The sequence below is a fragment of the Manis javanica genome, chromosome 5 (genome assembly GCF_040802235.1).
Source record: "Manis javanica isolate MJ-LG chromosome 5, MJ_LKY, whole genome shotgun sequence".
Classification (NCBI taxonomy): Eukaryota; Metazoa; Chordata; class Mammalia; order Pholidota; family Manidae; genus Manis; species Manis javanica.
Window position 1 is genome coordinate 41,718,647 of NC_133160.1, and position 18,810 is coordinate 41,737,456.

Consider the following 18,810-nt stretch of genomic DNA (forward strand, 5'->3'; position numbering starts at 1 on the left):
GTGATGTGCCAGGTAGCAGCCCCTAATGTTACACAGAATTCTGAAAGATGGAGGGCACCGCTATGTGGGGCAAAAGCGCGCAGTCGGTGAGGAAAAGGAATCACTGCCAGTCCCTGTCCCTTTGCCCTACTGCCCCGGGTTTAACCGACAAGCTCCGCACAAGCGTCCTCGGCATCCCAGGCCAGCTCAAGCGCTCCAGGTCTGCGCATGAGCAGAGACACTCAGCTGCCCGGGAGGGAGATCGTGACCTTGATCGACTCTGGGCTCCGCTTTTCGACTTCTCGGCGCTCGATTGAGCGGCGTGGCAGTTACTTCCGGCGTCTGGCCTGGCTTCCGGCTTTTGCTGCTTGCCAGAGCCGGGAAGTTCTCAGGTGAGCAGGGGCGCGTGCTGTCTCGTTTCCCTTCCCGCCTGCGGATTGCCGCTCGGTCCGACGCCCCTCTGTGGGAGCCGGGTGTGGACGAGGTGCGACGGGGGGGCCAGGACGCGTCCGCACCGGGATTCGCGGGAGGGACGGCCTGGGGTGAGAAAGGGTTAGCAAGCGGCGCGCCGGTCCGGCGAGCCCTCCGAATGTCGGAGCCGTGTCCCGCCCTTGGGACGGCCGAATAGCGGGGATCGCGTGGTTGCTTCCTTGGGCTTCGGGCTAGGGCCTTGGGCCAACGTACCTGTGTCTGGAGAGGCGGGAGGCTCGCGCGTACGAAGTGATGGATAGCTGATGTCCCTTGGCTTGTGCGAGACGTTTGTAGCTATGCACTTTTGGGTGCCTTCCAGAGGCTCCCTTTTGCACTGGAGAGGCGATTCTGGGTGCCCCAGCACTAGTCCGGGCCACCTTCAGACCTCGCCTGAGCTACTGCAGGAGCTCGCCCTCCGGTTTCCCTTCCTCGGTGTGCCCTTTCTGTCCCTTGCCTCTCATCGTCTTGCTCGCATTCCAGTCTAGGTTTCAGTTTAGGGGTTCGCAAGTTCGAGAAGCGTTACCTCTCACCTGCTAACCATTGTGTACCGCCTAAGTACAGCCCCTGTAAGAGACAATTCCCTTGTCAGTCTTCCTATGCTGTTCTCATACAGTGCGTGTAAGTAATTGTGAAACTAAGGAATATGTGGGGCACCCAAGAAAAATAAAGCAGTGTCACAATCTGAAACTTAAAAACAACGCACAAATGGAACAGGTGAGTGAGAAAGAAAAGTGCAAACGATGTAAAAACAAGGGCTGAATTCCCAGGCCTGCTGCTCATTATGTCGCCTTAGGTAAGTCCCTTAACCTGTAGTAGCTTTCATGACGTCTGCTTTAAACGCTTCAAGAAAGGTGCTAGAACTTTCATCTTCTGAGTTCTATTGGTAAGTGTTCCCATTCCCATTTTACAGATGTGGACCTGAAAGATTAAGGAACTTGCCCTCAGTCAAGCAGCGAATAAGAAGCTTAGACAGGATTTTAATTCAGGCCGGTACTAGAATCTGAGCTCTTAACCATCATGTCATACTGCTCCCTCTGAGCGTCATTCTTTAACATTGGCTAGAGTTAACCTTGGAGTCAGGACAGCTGACTGTTTATATTAATTAAGTAATAGGTATGAAAGTGCTTTTGAAACATACCCTTGGAATAGTGCTTGGCAGATTTCATTAATGTTCTATCTTAAATGATTTTAACTGGGTGTATATTTGCTAAGCTTATTTTTCATTTTTCTTAAAATCTCAATTTTAAAATAATTCCATTAAAAAATAAGTTATTCCATTAGGAGATGGAAAAACAGTATCACTTATCATTAATGAAAAATAAGTACAAAGATAAAAGTACTGCATGAAATAATGTTAGAATCTGGCTAGGGTCTTGGTGCTTCACCAAGTTTTGAGCCTGAGAACAGTTCTTTTTGTTGAAAAAGGAGTGCTAGTGAGTGCTGGAGAGGTTTTAAAGACTGCTATCAGATCGATATTTTCTGACATTTGGGATTGAAAGAGAATTGAAAATCATGCCACGCTACAGTATGAGTTAATCCCCCCTGTTTATAACAGAGTATTTACTGTCTCTTTAGGCTGTTTGAACAGTTTGACCCAGAACATGGATATCAGACCAAATCATACAATTTATATCAACAATATGAATGACAAAATTAAAAAAGAAGGTAAATGCTTTTTAAAAATATTTGTTTGCAAGCAAAGTATATTTACTACAGACTTAAAAATTGTACTGTTTCAAAACTTCTCATCTTGTTCTATTTCTCAGTGTCTAAATAGGTTTTTCTCTTTTTGTGTAAGGATTTTAAGACCTGAAAAAATAAAAATAGGCAAGGCTGAAATTGTGTGGAATCTGTTATCACTCATAGGTAGAATGGTTTCAGATAACCTTTTAAATTAGCCATAGGAATAGTGTTTTTATTAGAATATGTAATTTTGTATAAATATATGGTGGGGGGCACTCAATGCATTATCATTTTATGAAGAATTTTATCATTCCATTCACAAATAACTAGCTTCTCTAATTTTGTGCAGAATTGAAGAGATCCTTATATGCCCTGTTTTCTCAGTTTGGCCATGTGGTAGATATTGTTGCTTTAAAGACTATGAAGATGAGGGGGCAAGCCTTTGTTATATTTAAGGAACTGGGCTCATCAACAAATGCCTTGAGACAGTTACAAGGATTTCCATTTTATGGTAAACCAATGGTAAGTCAATCTTAGTATTTTTGTTTTAATCACTATTAATGGTATGGTATATTTGTAAATAACATGGAACTGTGTTGCTTTCTGTTTTTAATTATGTGTTAGAGCAAACGGGTTTATTTTATTTACATATTTATTTTTATAGAAACACATTAGTGGGAGAGCTCATAATACCTTTCAATTTATGACAGTTCAAGTAGGCAAGAACAAAATACATTGAGAGGTAGAATATTTAAAAAATAACAGCAGTATAGACATAGTCTCATCTCATAAGTAGAATAAATAATGCAGAAGATTAAAAAAGAAACCTTTGTTAACAAACTGGTAAAACAACACAAAAATCATAGGTTAAAGAGGAAATCTAGTCTGAAGTTTCAGTAAATAACCATAGTGAAATACTGCATAGGTTTTATTAATGAATAACAATGAATGGAAATGAAATAGTTAGACCTGGAAAGTTTAAGCTCAGGAGTGACAGTGAGATTGACATTTAGCTGCTGGATGAAGATTGGATTATTGTAGGGCCCAAAGGTAAATAGGGAGCTCAAGTTGGAGGCCCTTGGTGTAAGTTAGAGATGGTAAAGGATTGAATCAGGGTGGAGAGAGCATAAAGCAAGGGTTCGTTCTTGGTGCGTGATTGAGTAGGTATGCTTTGGGCCTGGATTCCAGAGTGCTTTTCTTCTAGCTGCAATATGATGGGAAGGGGTGCTTGGTATAGGGCCATGGCCCAGAATTTCAAGGACCCCCCTTCCTCATTCTGGTTCTGCCATTAATTGGCTGTGCCCATGTCCAGTTTTATTACCTATAATATAGGTAAGCAGATTGGCTATTTTTTGGTCTAATTTAGAGGTCAGCAAAAACTCTATAAAGAACTAGTTAATAAATATTTTAGGCTTTGTATGCCACATAGTTTCTGTTGCATATCTTTGGGTAATAAACCCTTTAAGATTGTTTAAAAAGGAAAAGAAAAGTCCTTAACTCATAGCTATGCAAAAACAGGCCATGGGTTCAATTTGGACCATAGTCTGTAGTGTAAGGGCTAATCCCTTTATTTTACAAATGAAGAGTCAGGTACAGGAAGGTTAATTTGCCTATCAAGGTTATATTAATATAACCAATGGAAGTATGAGGACTTGAAAGCTAATCTAACACCCAGTATTGTGACTTTTTTTTTTTCCCACTAAACTAGGAATCAGGACATTAAAGCAAGTAATTTAGGTTTTGTGAACCAGATAATCTCTGTTGCAACTACTTAACTCTGCCTTTATAGCAGGAAAAACAGCCATAGATGGGATTCCAACAAGATCTAATTTATAAAAACAAATTTATTGGCTGTGGTCAGTAGCTTGAAAACTTTTATACCACGCTGTTTAATTCAGGATGGCATTTTTTGTCTATTACTGGAGCAAGTCTCCTTCTCATCTTCTATCCAGCTGTCCCTTTCCCTGATTGGGCACCATCTTTGTGGAAAGGCGCAAGCCAGCAAACTGGGATTGTGCCTACATACCCTAGCATCTAGTAAAATGGCATTTCCTGAAATCAATTCATCCTTCTTAGTAAGTATGAAGAAACAGCATAATTGAGATCTCAGTTGGCAGGAGTATGAGACTGGGTTTTAGTTTAGATCTAAAATTACATTAATAAGAAGGACCAGTTTCTTCCTGTAGAGGGTTTTAGAGCTGTTTTATTGAGTTGTGATGACAAACTTACATGAGCCTATTACTTAGGTAAAGGAAAACTGAAACTACTTTGGTTGTGTTTGGCACTGGCTTTACCTCGCCAACTAATTATTTTAAATCAATGGAAAAAGTCCAGTAGGCTGACCTTGTATTGAAGGTGTCCTAAAAGGAAGTCCATTCTCTGCCTTCAGGAAGACAGCAGATACTGCCAAATGTCCAGCATCCTGGAAGAGACAGAAGAATGTTCTTTGATCTGTCTTGTTTGAATTTATTTAAGTGGTTTTAGTTGCTCTTGTTTGAAGTCCAACATGCAAGATCAGAAATGAAGAAATATTTATTTTAACTTGGAAGTCAGAACAAAATTATTCTGTGTAATTCAAGGACAGTTGGTTATTTAATGCCAAAAATACCTTAGTAAAGTAGAACCATCTTCCTAAGGGCTTTGTCATGAAACCTTTGACTTAAATATAAATATTGCCCCTTCTCTAGGCTCTGGCTGGACTTTTATCTGTTGTGTGTATTTAGTCTAGACCAGAGTTTTTCAACAGTGACACTTTTGACATTTGAAACTGAATAATTCTTTGTTGGGGACAGGGTGGGCTGTCTTCATTCATTTTAAAGTGCTTAGCATCCTGTTTCCACCCACTACATGCCAGTAGTGTGACAGTCAGCGGTGTCTCCAGTCAGCAGTGCCAGCTTCCCCTGGTCAGAAGAATTACTTCTGGTTGGAAACTATTAAGCTATACCAGCCATCTAAGGACAAAGGCTGGGATTAGAGACTTTCACAGGTAACTGTGTCATAAAGACAGATACAAGGTTACCCAAGATTTGTTCACATCAGGGAGAAGGGTGAAGACCCAGGGGAGTTGGGAGGGAATCTTTGGAACAAAGTTAGGGTTAGTATCAGCCTATTCCTGTGGGTTAGATGATGACATGCAGGACCAGCAGAGTGGCTTGCAGGGGTCAGTACACCTGGAGTGGCTGTGGTACAGCAGCCCAGAGCACTGGAGAAAGCCAAGGTACTAGGTGTACAGGTAGACCTACTCCCCTCTTCTTGCCCCAACACGTTCGTCTCTTGCTGAAGTAAAAAAGGAAAGAATTGCTCTTGGTTTGACAAAATCCCTGCTTTCAAACCCACACCACTTTAGAAAGTCACTTGTTCCTTTTAGACCAAGATCAAATTTTTCCTATATAAGACAGTTTTAGGTAGTAATTTGTAAGACTGTGTTGTGTTTTGATATGGTCAGAGAGGTGATTTCACCTCTTCAGCTCCAGGGAAGAAATGTTTCCTTCAATGGAGGCTGCAGTTTGCATACACACCCTAGATAACAGTTTAACTCACAGCAAAAATATGGGGACAGGTATTGAATCTAGCTGTGTGATAGTGCATTAGGTCTGGCAAAAATGCATTAGGTCTACTCAGTGTGGGCCCCACCATCATCCCCTTTGCTTGTTAGAAGTGCAGAATCTCAAGCATCACCCAGACGTACTCCATCAGAATCTGGTGTCACAAGCTCCCCACGTAGTTAGAATGCACATAAGCTTATGAAATGCTGCCCTAGACGAGTGTTTTTAATGCTTGCCTGTTGTCTCAGTCATACCATCCCTGCCGGCTGTGGCACAGTAAGAACGAGCAAGTGGTCTTACTGCACTAGCTGTGTTGCTGTGTTGCATCCTTTGTTTCCTTTCAAAGCATTTTTTTTAACTTTCCATGTTCATTTCCATGCCTTCTGAAGAATTTTTTTTTTAATTGAGATACATAAAATAAAATGCACAAATCTTAGTTGTACAGCTCAATGATCCTTTCAAAGCATTTTAAAATGAATTTGATGCCACTGTTAGACAGTTCATGAAAAATAATTCTCAATCTTTGGTCCTTTAATTCTGGAAGTTACAAATTCTGTATGGCACATTACACAGCTAATTGACAGATCTTGACCCTTCTATTGAGAGTCCCTGTTGATGAACAGACAACTTTCCAATGCTGTTTTCTCTATTTTATAAAATAGAAGCAGTGGTGTAGGTATTTCAAAGTCCTGTTTTTCCCCATATGAAAACCTTGTTTTTCTTACAGTAAACACAGTTGAATCTAACTTTGTCTAAGCTGTGAACTATAGGCCACAGTTTGTTTTCATTTGGAGCTCAGTGTGTATTTGACAGATTTCCTTAGGGATGCGTTTAAAATTTGGTGTATTTCTGTAATAAAATTTGAAATATTATTAATGACTAGTGTAAACAGCCTTCAGAGTAAATGGGAAGTAACCTGTTTTCACATAACTTAAACAGCGAATCCAGTATGCAAAAACAGATTCTGACATAATATCTAAAATGCGTGGCACTTTTGCTGACAAAGAAAAGAAAAAGGAAAAGAAAAAAGCCAAGATGGTGGAGCAGACTGCAGCAGCTGCAAGCAAGAAGCCTGGCCAGGTAAGACCAGGGGAGATTCTTGTTGTTTCTGGGGTTAAAAATTTGACAGGAGTGTCTGTTTTCTAGCTAAGGGATGATCTTTCAGGTGTGTGTGCACACATGTGTAAGTGTTTAAAAGGTAGATTTTTAAGGAGCTGGAATGGTTAAGTTTTCAAAATTCTAGTATTTATGTTTAAGTACAAGTTAAAATATAAACCTTTACAAAGGCGGATTTGTATTAAACTTTTATTTGAATTTGTTTAAGTTCTGCCTATAAATAATACTGCAGATATTTTTAATCCTGAGTACTATACTGGAAGCTACTTTCTTTAAGTAATTCAGGATTTCAAAATATAATTAAAAATACTATGCAAAAGTTAAATTACCTTCAAAAAGTAGTTACTTTGGGATTGAAAGTGATCAGAAATTAGTTTCACTAAGTACAATTTGACTTACCTAATTATTAAAACAATAAAAGACTGCTTCTTGGTTTTCCCATATATATTTCTCCAATTTTAAAACTTGGAGGTTAAGTTTTATGATATAATCTTTAAAGTTTAGGGCTAGATCTTTCAGAAAATAACTGATAAATACATATATGTTTGAGTCAGAATTAAGATGTAAATTCTTAAATGGAATAAGAAATCTGTTTAAGTTTATGTTATGTTTATGTAGTAATTATAAGCACCTGCTGCTTTTTAGAGCGATTGAATATTCTAACTGCTTCTCTTTCTTTTGTTTAGGGAACACTAAATTCAGCAAATACCCAAGGAAATTCAACACCAAATCCTCAGGTAATTTTTTTTCCATGTGGTGCTTTTAAAATAAAATTACACAGTAACAGTGACATACAACAACTTGCATATCTCCAAAAACAAGTTAATTCCTTCTAAAAGACACACGACATTAAATGACATAACACTTCCATTCCTCACATTTTAATTTTCTAAGGGGAGAAAACAAAACCTGACTTCATTCTTTGCTTTCTAAAATGTATCAATGACAGAATCAAAGTGAAAAATTCTAAACTCTGTGAGGGCTGAGAGTAAGCATTTTTGTATTCCCCACAGTATGTCCATAATGCCAGGGCTTTCCAGACACACAATTTGGGGAACTGGCCAGGTGGCTAGCTCTCTTCCAGTCCAGTTGACTGAGCACTAAATCATCTTTTCTAATAGAGCAAAGTTGCTTTACAGTTAACTCTTGCTCTTACTTCCTCAGAGCAAATATATTTAAGTCTCCTTACATAGGTGTTTTAGAAACTCCTTACCAAGTCTCCCCACTAAAGGCCTCAAAGAGAAGCCTTAGTTTTGTCCTAATGGTTTCCTGCATGGGTCCCTGGATGCTAGTCTGACAAGATCCTTAAGTCCAGAGAATTCCTTGCACCACTTAGCTTTTCCTCCTCTGATGTTGTTTGCATTTTCTTACATTATCTACTTCCTTTCTTTGAAGTCTTTCAACAGTTACAGTACAGTTGACAAATGCCAGCGTTTAATTCTCTAAAGCCTTGAATTGTTCACATAAGGTGTTCTTTATCTCTTTCTGAACTAGCTTGAAGATAGGCTCTTTTCTTACATATAGGATCCTATAACGTCAGGGTAGGGTATTAAATAATTTTATTTCTAATCATAGTGCTTGTTTCTACTTGTATTCAACTAGAGGCTCCACATATCTCATTTACTTGCAGAAAATAATAAAAGTCACCAAGGAATAGGTCTAAGTGGTAATCTTCCTAGTTCTAAATTTCCTTAAATGCTAGGAGGTAGTAAACAGTAATGCAGAGGACTCGAATATCCAGGTGTTACTCCTTGTGTAACCAGCTGAGGATGGATGACATTGCTGCCTTGTCTAGTTTTGTTGGGATCTCTCAGTTCTGTAATCCACATGACCAAGTCCTCCAATTACAACTGACCTTCAGATGCTTAAAACTTAAATTGTTTTAAATACTGTTAACTAAATACTTAAAAACTGTTAATAAGATTTGTTATCTCCCAAATGTGTATTAGGTGTCTCAAATGTCTGCTTTGCTTAGTTACTATTAAGTTTTTTCTGGTGTTTTTCAGCTTTAGTGTTTGATTTATTAAGATTTCATCAGTCTTAATATTGACAGTGGAATGTATCTCTTTGAAGCTTAGATTTTAATGTAAGAGCCAAATGGTTTTTCATACTTTTTTATACTTAAAGCTGACTTTGTCTTTTTTCATTTTTAATAGGTCCCTGATTACCCTCCAAACTATATTTTATTCCTCAACAATTTACCAGAAGAGACTAATGAGATGATGTTATCTATGTTGTTTAATCAGTAAGTTTTTTCATAAACAAGTTTGTGTTGCAAGAGCCTCCTAACAGGACAAATGGCCCTTGTTGAAACCCTTTATGTATCACCTAACAGTTATTCCATACAGGTTCATTGATTTGGTCTGGGATTAATCATGAATTGAAGCTTATTTGCAGAGTTAGCAAATAGAAAACCCAATTACCTCTAATGATTGAATGATTAATTCTAATTGATGAGTAAAACAGGAAACAAAGATTTAATATAATGACAAAAATAAAATTAGTTTACAGTATTCCTGTAGTGCTTATATATTCATTAAGCTTTAGATTCTTTTATTCTACTCAGGATTCTTGACAAAATATGATTCTGGACCAGTATCTAAGAGTTGCTTAACAAATTTGAACACAGAATAGATAATAATGTATTTGATACCATTTACATATTTACATATATATAAATTATTTACATATTTATATAAACTGTTTCTCTTTACAGATTTCCTGGTTTTAAGGAAGTGCGTTTGGTACCTGGGAGGCATGACATTGCTTTTGTTGAATTTGAAAATGATGGACAGGCTGGAGCTGCAAGGGATGCTTTACAAGGGTTTAAGATTACACCGTCCCATGCCATGAAGATCACCTATGCCAAGAAATAATATATAAGATAGTTGTGTTGAAAGGACTTGGTGTTATATTTATAGTGTTTGTTTTGATAACATTTCCTTAGGCCATTGTAACAGTTGGGGATGCAGCAGTGGGAGCTGATGGTGAAATTTTTGTGCGGGATTTAAAAAATTTCCTAGTCTTTGTTTAGCCTAGTGAACTATGAAATATGAAGGCCTTAATTTTGTACAATAAACTTTTGTTTGTATTCTTTACATAATTCCTCATTTATTAGTTCATTGTCCTATCACCAAATGCTTGTGCTAGTCTAGAACTCATCTTAAGGTATATAAAACTAATAGGATGCTCTTCTAGTGTTATTTTGGAGCAGCCTATTATAAAGAAACATTGAACCATACTAATAAAAGTAAAGGAGAAGGAGAATTCGATCAGCCCTTGATTAGATTTTCTGCAATGTTATTTTCTTGTGCATGTGAACTGTTGTCCTGGAGTTAAACTTTCTTTTTAAATGAGTCTTGTATTAATGGTGAAAATAATTGTCTTGAGTATTAGAAGAAAACAAACCTGGTTAGCATCTAAATTTGATTTTTTCTTCTTCAAATAAAGGAGAATGGTATTTTGCTGATACTAGACATTTCACACATTTCACAAATCTTCATTCAGTGCTTAATTGAATAAAGGCCATTTAGGAGTAACTGTACTTACTGTTTTCTGGAAAACAGATGGAAAGGGAATGCTGTCTTCAAACTTCACATTTTAGGTTGTTACTCTGAGGCAGGATTTTCTTAAGGAATACTTGTTTGGTTAGTAACTAATCTTTATTGAAAGACCTCTGTGGGAAAGGTTTTACAATCTGTAATCATTTTTAAGATAAATATGCTGACCCCCAAAGCGTTACCAGTTCTGATCTTGCTGCCTCTAATTTTTAAACACCAATGTTCAAATATTTCCAAAGCTTATTTAGCATTTGATTTATACCTAAGGCTATTGACTCAGTCCCCTACTAGTAAAACCATGGGTATCTTTCGTTTCAAAGTGAACTCCCTTTTGCACATACAGTACACATTACATTGACACTATTGATCATTTTTTCATGTTCCTTGAAACATGAAATGTTTCCTTGAACAACTTTCCCATATTGCACAAAATTTATTGTATACTTATAGAAAGACTACTTATAGACTTACATAGATTTTTAATCAGCACTGTTGCATACATAAGAGGGAAAAGCAAAATAATTTTTATTCTTAAAACTGCCACATTCAGAGTCTGACTCTTATGAATAACATTTTTAACCTAGTAGTCAAGATAATATACTTTTTAACAGTGAATTGCTGGAAGAAAGACCATGCTCAGCGATATTACAGCAATGCCAATTTCTGTTAAACTTTCTAGCTGCTTAGTCTCTGCCTTTCCATAGCTTGGCCTAGAACAGAACATGTTCCACAGACACCCCTGCTTTGAGTGGCTGGATGAGGAAGTAGAAGGGTCAGTGGGTGAGGAGGGTGAGGGAGGATAGGAGGAGTTATAAAGGCTTTTTTAAGGGCCTATACTCCGAAGTGGGGAACTATTGGAGAATTTTTTAAACCGAGTTTTTTACATACAATAAAATTAACGCATTTTTATGTTCAATTTGATGAGTTTGGTAATTGTATACAGTTGTGTTTTAATCATAAGACATAGAGCATTCCATCACCCCTCAAAAACAAGGCTCCCTTTGCCCTCTGTAGTCAGTCTATTCTCCCATCTCTGGCCCTAGAAAAGTCATATTTTCTATCATACAAGCACCTTGTCTAGAATGTTTTTGTGGTTCATCTCTAGCACATGGATCACAGTTTGTTCTGTCACTGAAGGCATTTGGCTTCTCCACAATTTGGGGCTATTATGAATTAAGTGGTTATGAATACATACAAGTCTGTATGGACATACATTCTGTTAGAAGGTGTCAAGCAGAGGAGTGGCACCTGATTACTTTTGAAGACTATTTAGATATAATTTCCAATTTATACAAAAGTTGCAGAAATAGTACATTTGAGTTTCCATAAACATTTTTGCACCATATGAGAGAGTGTGGACCTGATTCCTCATGACCGATAATACTTAAGTATGTATTTCCAAAGCACAGGACCACTCTCCTACACAGCTTCTATATAACCAGGGAAATCAGGAAATAACTTCCAATATGATTCAGGTTTTGCTCATTTCCCAACAATGACCCCAAAATCCAGCCCAGGATCCTCTGTTGCATATAGGTGTCATGTCTCTTCAGTCTTCTGTCAGCTCCTGAACCTGTCCTTACCTTTCATGATCTTAATTTTATATAGTGAGGACTACGCCATGAATATATCTGTACAATTTGCTAGCCTCCCCCTCATTTGCAACTCCTCTGTGGTCCCATTAACCTTGATGGATTTACTCATTTGCCCAAATCCTGGATGTAACTAAACTCCAGAAAACAAGGCTTCAAGAGGGAGGAAAGGGAAGGGAAGAGGAGCTCACTACACTTTGCAGAAGATTTCACCAACCTAGAATGTTTTGGCCTTCCTTACCTCACCCATCTGTGGGAATGGAAATTACTTCCGCATCTTGTTAGAATGTAGATACACATTTAGCAGGTCTGGCGTGGGGCCCACTTTCTGTAAAGTGTTGCCAAAGTTGCTGGTCTGAGGACCATGCATTGGAGGCCAGACCCCAGAGTCTCTGCCCTCACACTTTAAGCCAGTGACACTGAATTTTGGGGATTTTATGAAACTTAAAATCCGATAAAACCGAGGGACTTCCCCCGGGAAAAAAAAGTACGCGTACATGTATGCACCTAAGCACACAGTTTCAGGGACATAATGTATTGGTTCAATGATACGCATTTTTGAATACCAAGTATCTTTCTGAGTGCTAGTGATAGAGCGATGGCCAAGTTAGGCCAGGTCCCCACCTCATGGAGCTGTCGTTGTGTTGGAGAACAAGCCCCCACCAAGTAAAATTAACAAGGCCTGTCGGATAGGGATACTCACTGTAGTTCAGTGTGCCACAGTTACATGACGGATGGGGCTGGAGAATTGCAGGGAGTGGCTCTCAGACTGGTCTGTCAGTGGAGACATCTCGGTCAGAGATCTGAATGCCAGTGTCTGGAGGAAAAGCATCCCAGACAATAATCTCAGAGGGCCTGCAGTGAAAATGAGCTTAGTGTTTTCAAAAGACAGAACAGCTGGTATGGCAGCAACAGAGTAAGGGAGAGAGTGACAGTAGGTGACCTTAGGGGTTCAGAGGGGCAGATCATGCTGGGCCTAGTAGGTCCCAAGGGGAGGCTGCTTCTACCCTACCTGCCTGTCCAAACCTATTTTTAGACCCTAAAGGAGCCACAGCATCCATTGTAAGAGCTTCAGAGTGAGAAGCTAATTTAGGAACTGAAGGGAAAAAATGTGTTTTGGGGATTAAAGGCTCAGAGAATGTATTTGAAAATCCAGAAGAGGGGCATATGCAAGCTCGGGACAGAGCCCTTCCCTGGATCCCCAGTATCTACAGTGTCTTAAGTATGCACAACTGCTTGCTGAGTTACTTACTGTAAGTTTAATTCCTATTTGCAGGCAAACTTTTACACAGAGCGCTCTAGTCTCCATCCCCTCTACCCACTGCAGAACACTAGTGCCTCCCTGGCCTGCTCAGGATGCACTCAGAAGGCTTGGCATCACTTTTCTTCACTTTTCCTCCTTCAAATGGCCAATAGTGGTTTCACGTTAGTATCAGCCATAGTTTGCTGTGTTGTTGTGACAGCTTGGTTGAGACTTTATTCAGCCTGCTCTGGCTGTTTCACTGCTTTGGGAGGCCTGTACATGGTGTGGCCATGGACATCTGAGCAGCCCTCATTTCTGCAAAGTGCCTCTCAAATGGCAATTGTCTTTTAGTTCTCTTATGCTGAGGCTGGCTGGAAACTGTAACAGTCTGTTCAGCAGCTGCCAAATTAGAATTAAAATCTAATCAATGCTTTAGTTTCCCCAGAGATCCTCTTAGGCCCCTAGATTGTAGGTAGGAAAATGTTCTGGCAATCTGCTTTCAGGAGTGATTTTTTTCCTCAAAGTGAAACAGGAAGTGACAAATTTAAAATCCTAGTTCTAATTGGACAGCAGATGGGTGGCTCTGGCCTCAGTTTCTTCATGCATAATGAAGATATTGAATTAAACAAGCTTTCAAATTTGAAGCAGCTATACAAAAGATTCTCCCCTGAAAACAACACACACATGCAAACAATAAGACCTTTTTATTATGCTATGTTTTGCTTAACCAGTTTATTCATTGGAATACTGTTTTGTACAAAGTTATTTTGTAAGGTGAGTGCTTGTCTTTCATTTTGTGAGGTGACTGCATTTGTGGGAGTGTGAAGGAGGTTCTGCTCTGAAACCTTATCATCAGCCGTGTTGCACACGGCACCCTGATAGGGACCTCTATTCTAGAAACAATGGGGAAGCATCTTATGGGAGAGATTGCCAGCCCCAAACATTGTAAAAAGCAGCAACCTGTCTGTCTCTTCTTTGCCCCCAGGTAAACCCTTGGGACCAGGGCCTTTTTCATTCACTGCTATCTCTAGTGCATAGAAGGGTGTTCCACACATAGTAGGTGCTCAATAAATATTTGTTGAATAGACAGCTAGGTGTTAGCACTTAAATTTTGGTGATTTCTGTCAATGACCTCTTTTCATGGAAAGGTACCCATAAGCAGAGAGGGTAACAAAAACTTCCTGCTTTACTCCTCTCTCTGTGATCTATGATCCAAGAGCATCTTGAGACTGAATTTCAAATGTCTCAGAAAGAGAAGGTGGAAAATAGATTGTTCCATTTTTTCCAATGATCCCTTCCTTTCTCCATTAGTAGGTTCTGGATGTGACAACTAGTGTGTTATAATCCATGTCTGCCCCAGGGCAGATGCAAATTCTAAGAATCTATCATGAAAGATATGTACACTTAAGCATCCTTTATTTATCTATTATACAAATCTACATGTTTACTAATTTGATTTGTTTAAATCAAAATTATTTGTACTAAGGATATAGATCTCACATTTTCAACAGTTTCTTTCAGTTAACACATCTTGCTCATAAGTTGAAAGAATATGAGAGTTGAACTAAAAAAACTTCTTAAATAATTCCAAATTCCCCTAGTTGTTTCAACAATGCTCTGCTGGTGAAATGAACTGCAGATAAAGTGGCTTCAACAATAGTGGACCATTCTGGATATCATTTGTATATAAAAAAAACAGAAAGAGTCTTTGGAGAGTCAGATGTGAAATAGCCCCTGGAGCCCAGTAGCTGTAATGAAAGCTGAGGAACAGTAGACACCTTCCCATTGGCCAGGAGGATTTACCCAGATCTCTGGCTTTTACATAAAAGACAAGAACCACTGGAGCCAGTCTCCACTTCTACGTAAAGGGTGACGGCAAAAATAGCCAGAAACGAAGATGGCAAGACTGTTACTACTTCTCCTCCCAGGCCTTGTGGCTCTATGTTCTGTGCATGGAATATTTATGGACAGACTTGCTTCCAAGAAGCTCTGTGCAGATGACGAGTGTGTGTGTAAGGACTTCTCTATGCCTTTCATTATATTTCTACTATATAATTGAAAAAATATCCACTAACGGTATACAATCTAATAGTACTTTGAAGTGAATCTTCTCTAACGTGTATGTTATTAGCATTGTTTCTCCTTGTCTATACCTTTTATTATGGAAAATTCACTTGGCTAAGATTCTGTTGGATGCAGCTTTAAATACCTCAGATATTTACTTCTCTTGAATGGAACGGCAGCTGTAACTGGGAGGGATTAGTCAACCTGATTTCCTGGTTTCCTGATATGCTTTGCCTTTTTACTGTTACAAAATCCAGGAGTCTAAAATGTAGTCATTTCAATGTGTTTTTCTTCTAGATACTATTTCTCTGGCCAGAGCTCAAGAAGATTACAATGCCCCGGACTGTAGATTCATTAACGTTAAAAAGGGGCAGCAGATCTATGTTTACTCAAAGCTGGTAAAAGAAAATGAAGCTGGAGAATTTTGGGCTGGCAGTGTAAGGAGATTATTAAAACTATACACACATCTTGACTTAACGTTGCTCTTCACTTTTCCTCTGTTACCTCTCTTTGATACCTACAAAAACCAAATGTAGGTTTATGTAATGTTTTGGCAAGAAAAGCTGGTCAAACACACAGGGGCTTTGATGCATGGGGTTCTTGTTCATGAAGCCGAAGAATGAGCTTCACAAACCCTCAAGGTAGGAGAGCAAGGTACAGGCTTTTATTCAGAGATAAAGTGAAATGACAGAGCTCCCTGCTCATGCCTGGAGGGGACAGGAGTGTCCGTGGTGGTGCGTTGTCTAAGGGTTTTAAAGGCAGTTGAGGATATATGGGAACATGAAAAAAACTTAGGGGTTTGGACTTGTTAAGTGGTCCCTGAATATTAAAAATTAACATAAGGAATTTCCTGCCTTGATTTCTCTCTGGAATACCGGCGTCTTGGTCTGGGAGCACATCAAAAGGCTGCCTGCCCAGCCCCCAAGGTGGGCTGAGGTATTGTCTATTTGCTGAAGAATCCTGCCTCTTAAACTTCCTGCGTGTTAAAATGCAATCTTATCTTTAAGATGGAATTCTTCCTGCCTTTTACCATGCCGTCTACAGCTGGGTCTGCAGGCTAAGTTAGTTGCTCAGTTTGCAAAAGTACCTCGTCAGATCTGAAGGAGGAAAGACAACACATAGCCTGGGCCTTTTAGCATGCTAAAGTGAATCTTACACAGGATTACAAACGATTAGCATAATAAAAACGTGCTACTCTTCTTTATCTGGGGAATATTAACTGATCTCAATGAAGAATGACTCTAGAGCTTAATGTTTAACACAGAGTTTTGGTAGGGGGTTTCCTTGCATGTAGTTACATTGCTCTGACTGTAAATATCCTGCCTTGCTTTTTCCGGAGGCCCTCACCCTATTCTGTCTAAGCCCATGGTTCATGTCTCAGCTTGAACATCTCAAAGAGTTTAAAGTGTATTAAAAAACAAGCCAATTTTCTAAGAAAAAGGCACGTGTGTTGGCAGTCTGTGTTTCAATATTTTTAAGGAAACATTAGCACCTTCTTGAATTCCAAAGAATCTTTCTTCTTCAGTTAAAACATGCAGGGGTGGGCTCTGAGGAGGGATGAAGCAGGACTGTGTCCTCATCTGCTGACCCATGGATCGGTTCTCAAAGAATGAAGAATTAAATCTTAAATTTACTTTAGTATCTGTCCATCTGAATTTTTTAAAACTGAGAAATACAAGTCCTTTAAAAGAAAAGGCTCTATTTACTTTTTAAGGATTTAGTAACTTTTTTAAATGTATAGGTTCTAAAAAGATTTCAGACAGTTTACAAAATTGCATAAAGTAAAGGGACACTAAAAGTAAGACTAGTTAAGACTGAGCCACAAAAGAATGGTAGGCAATTTCTTTGGATTGGCTTTGTTGCTGGAACTGAACTTCAGATTTGGGTGTGAGCCTCCTGGAATCCAGAGGGAAGCAAGGCATTGACAGTTATGTAATTCTCATTAACAGCAAGGAGGAAGCCTGACAGTTTCTGCAAGGGGACACACAGAGCTTTCCCCTAACTGTGGCACTTCTGGGCACTCAGGTGTATGGAGATCGCCATGAGGATGAGATGGGAACCGTGGGTTATTTCCCCAGCAGTTTGGTCGAGGAGCAACACGTGTACCAGGAAGCCACCAAAGAAGTCCCCACCACGGTAAGCATCTCAGAGGGGGCATAGTGGACTCAGGTCCTAGCTCCCTGGATCACTAGCTCTTTGGCTTCCGGTGTGAACTTGGTAGGTTACAGGTCTTCCCTTTGGTCATGATGTTAAAAGTCCGTTATAAACTTACAAGATATATTGAGTCCACTCCCAGGTGGGACTTTTTCTGAGACAGGTGTGGGGGAGCATTTATACCTACTCTCAATGTGGCAAGATCAGTGAACTTTCTCCACCCACCTCCTTTGTTTTAGTTGCAAGTGACCCTGAGAAGGAGTCTATGTCACAAAGAAGCCCAAGCAGTATTAACTGACTCTGATTGTTATATTTATTTAACTAAAAAACTTGGGCTGAGAAAAACACTGGCATCTGTATTTACCAAAAGCAAAACATTCTGGAAAAATATTTGCCTTATTTTTGTGGTAGATTGACTCTTACTGATGTACGAAAAAGAAATTATACTCTCTCTAATGCCCTGGGGTCTTGCAAACCCAGAACAGAAATAAAAGATCCCCTTTGAGCTACTAGGCAGGGTGGTTGTTTGGAAGCGCTTCTCTGGAGCTAATTGCTATGGGAAATAACTTCAAAACATCGCCCAGCCTACACAAACGGGACTCACTTGTCACGGCTTCTTAAGCATTGAGCTTGAATGTGTCAAATAACCACAAATTAAAAGTGTGTTTGAGAACCTTCATATTAAAGTAGTTTTTTACTTAAAGTGATAATTACATCATACTCTTTGGGGTTCAACATTTACTCATTTTAAATCCAAAATAAAAAACCCACATCTGTCTTCTGCCCTGCCTGATGAATTCAATCTTTTTTTCCCAGGATATTGACTTCTTCTGCGAGTAAGAAATTATACAGATCCACAGACAGGACGGAAACACCAAAAATAAAGAGAAAAGCAAAAATAACCAAAAAATACATGTTCCTCATTTCTGACTTTTGCTTTCAGAGTTTGTTACCATACAGGATGGCTGGGGTTGGAGCTGGAGGTGACAGTTCCAGAGGGTTCACCTCAGTCTCTGTCTGCCTCTGTTGGCCTGGTCTTCCTACCACCCAGGCAGGGCACGTTTGGCTTGAATGGGAGAACTGAAAGCAAATAATGTTTTCAGCCTAGAGAGTCTTCTCTTGCACAAGGATCCATATAGAAAATGGTTTATTTGTAGTTATTTCTAAAGAATAATTCTTGCCAGCTCTTTGGCTCCCTGTATTAAGTTGGTAGGTTATAAGTCTTCCCTTCCCTACTTACTTGTCTCTCTGGCAATTGTTATCATGTACAGGAAGGGGCTGTATCATCATCAAGGCATATTCTAGGAGTTCGGAGTGTTGTTACTTTACATATCTGATGCCTTTCACATGTGAAGCTGTTGGGTTATTAAAAGCTATTTGGAGTCATAGATGTTGGGACTATG

General features: G+C 39.3%; 2 protein-coding genes across 3 annotated transcripts; both read left to right on the plus strand.

Moving 5' to 3' along the window:
* Positions 1 to 240: 240 nt before the first annotated feature.
* On the plus strand, positions 241 to 10,082 carry SNRPB2 (small nuclear ribonucleoprotein polypeptide B2). Of its 2 annotated transcripts, none has more exons than XM_017663846.3 (7): positions 241 to 371; positions 2,026 to 2,115; positions 2,483 to 2,655; positions 6,618 to 6,758; positions 7,481 to 7,531; positions 8,951 to 9,039; positions 9,511 to 10,082. In XM_017663846.3, the coding sequence occupies exons 2-7, from the start codon at positions 2,052 to 2,054 to the stop codon at positions 9,668 to 9,670; spliced, it is 678 nt and encodes a 225-aa protein (XP_017519335.1). In that variant the 5' UTR covers positions 241 to 371; positions 2,026 to 2,051; the 3' UTR covers positions 9,671 to 10,082. The 2 variants fall into 2 exon arrangements, with proteins under 2 accessions (XP_017519335.1, XP_017519336.1); XM_017663847.3 differs by having other exon boundaries at positions 321 to 463.
* A 5,004-nt stretch (positions 10,083 to 15,086) lies between these two features.
* On the plus strand, positions 15,087 to 18,247 carry OTOR (otoraplin). The gene is made up of 4 exons (XM_017662498.3): positions 15,087 to 15,201; positions 15,551 to 15,690; positions 17,279 to 17,389; positions 18,224 to 18,247. Exons 1-4 carry the CDS (start codon positions 15,087 to 15,089, stop codon positions 18,245 to 18,247), a joined length of 390 nt encoding a protein of 129 aa, XP_017517987.3.
* The last annotated feature ends 563 nt before the right edge of the window (positions 18,248 to 18,810 follow it).

Coding starts and splice junctions, on each gene's coding strand:
- SNRPB2 (XM_017663846.3), top strand. CDS start 2,052: ATGGATATCAGACCAAATCATACAATTTATATCAACAATATGAATGAC. Junction 2,116..2,482: donor TGACAAAATTAAAAAAGAAG/GTAAATGCTTTT, acceptor AATTTTGTGCAG/AATTGAAGAGATCCTTATAT. Junction 9,040..9,510: donor TTATCTATGTTGTTTAATCA/GTAAGTTTTTTC, acceptor TTCTCTTTACAG/ATTTCCTGGTTTTAAGGAAG.
- OTOR (XM_017662498.3), top strand. CDS start 15,087: ATGGCAAGACTGTTACTACTTCTCCTCCCAGGCCTTGTGGCTCTATGT. Junction 15,202..15,550: donor TGCAGATGACGAGTGTGTGT/GTAAGGACTTCT, acceptor TTTTTCTTCTAG/ATACTATTTCTCTGGCCAGA. Junction 17,390..18,223: donor CCAAAGAAGTCCCCACCACG/GTAAGCATCTCA, acceptor TTTTTTTCCCAG/GATATTGACTTCTTCTGCGA.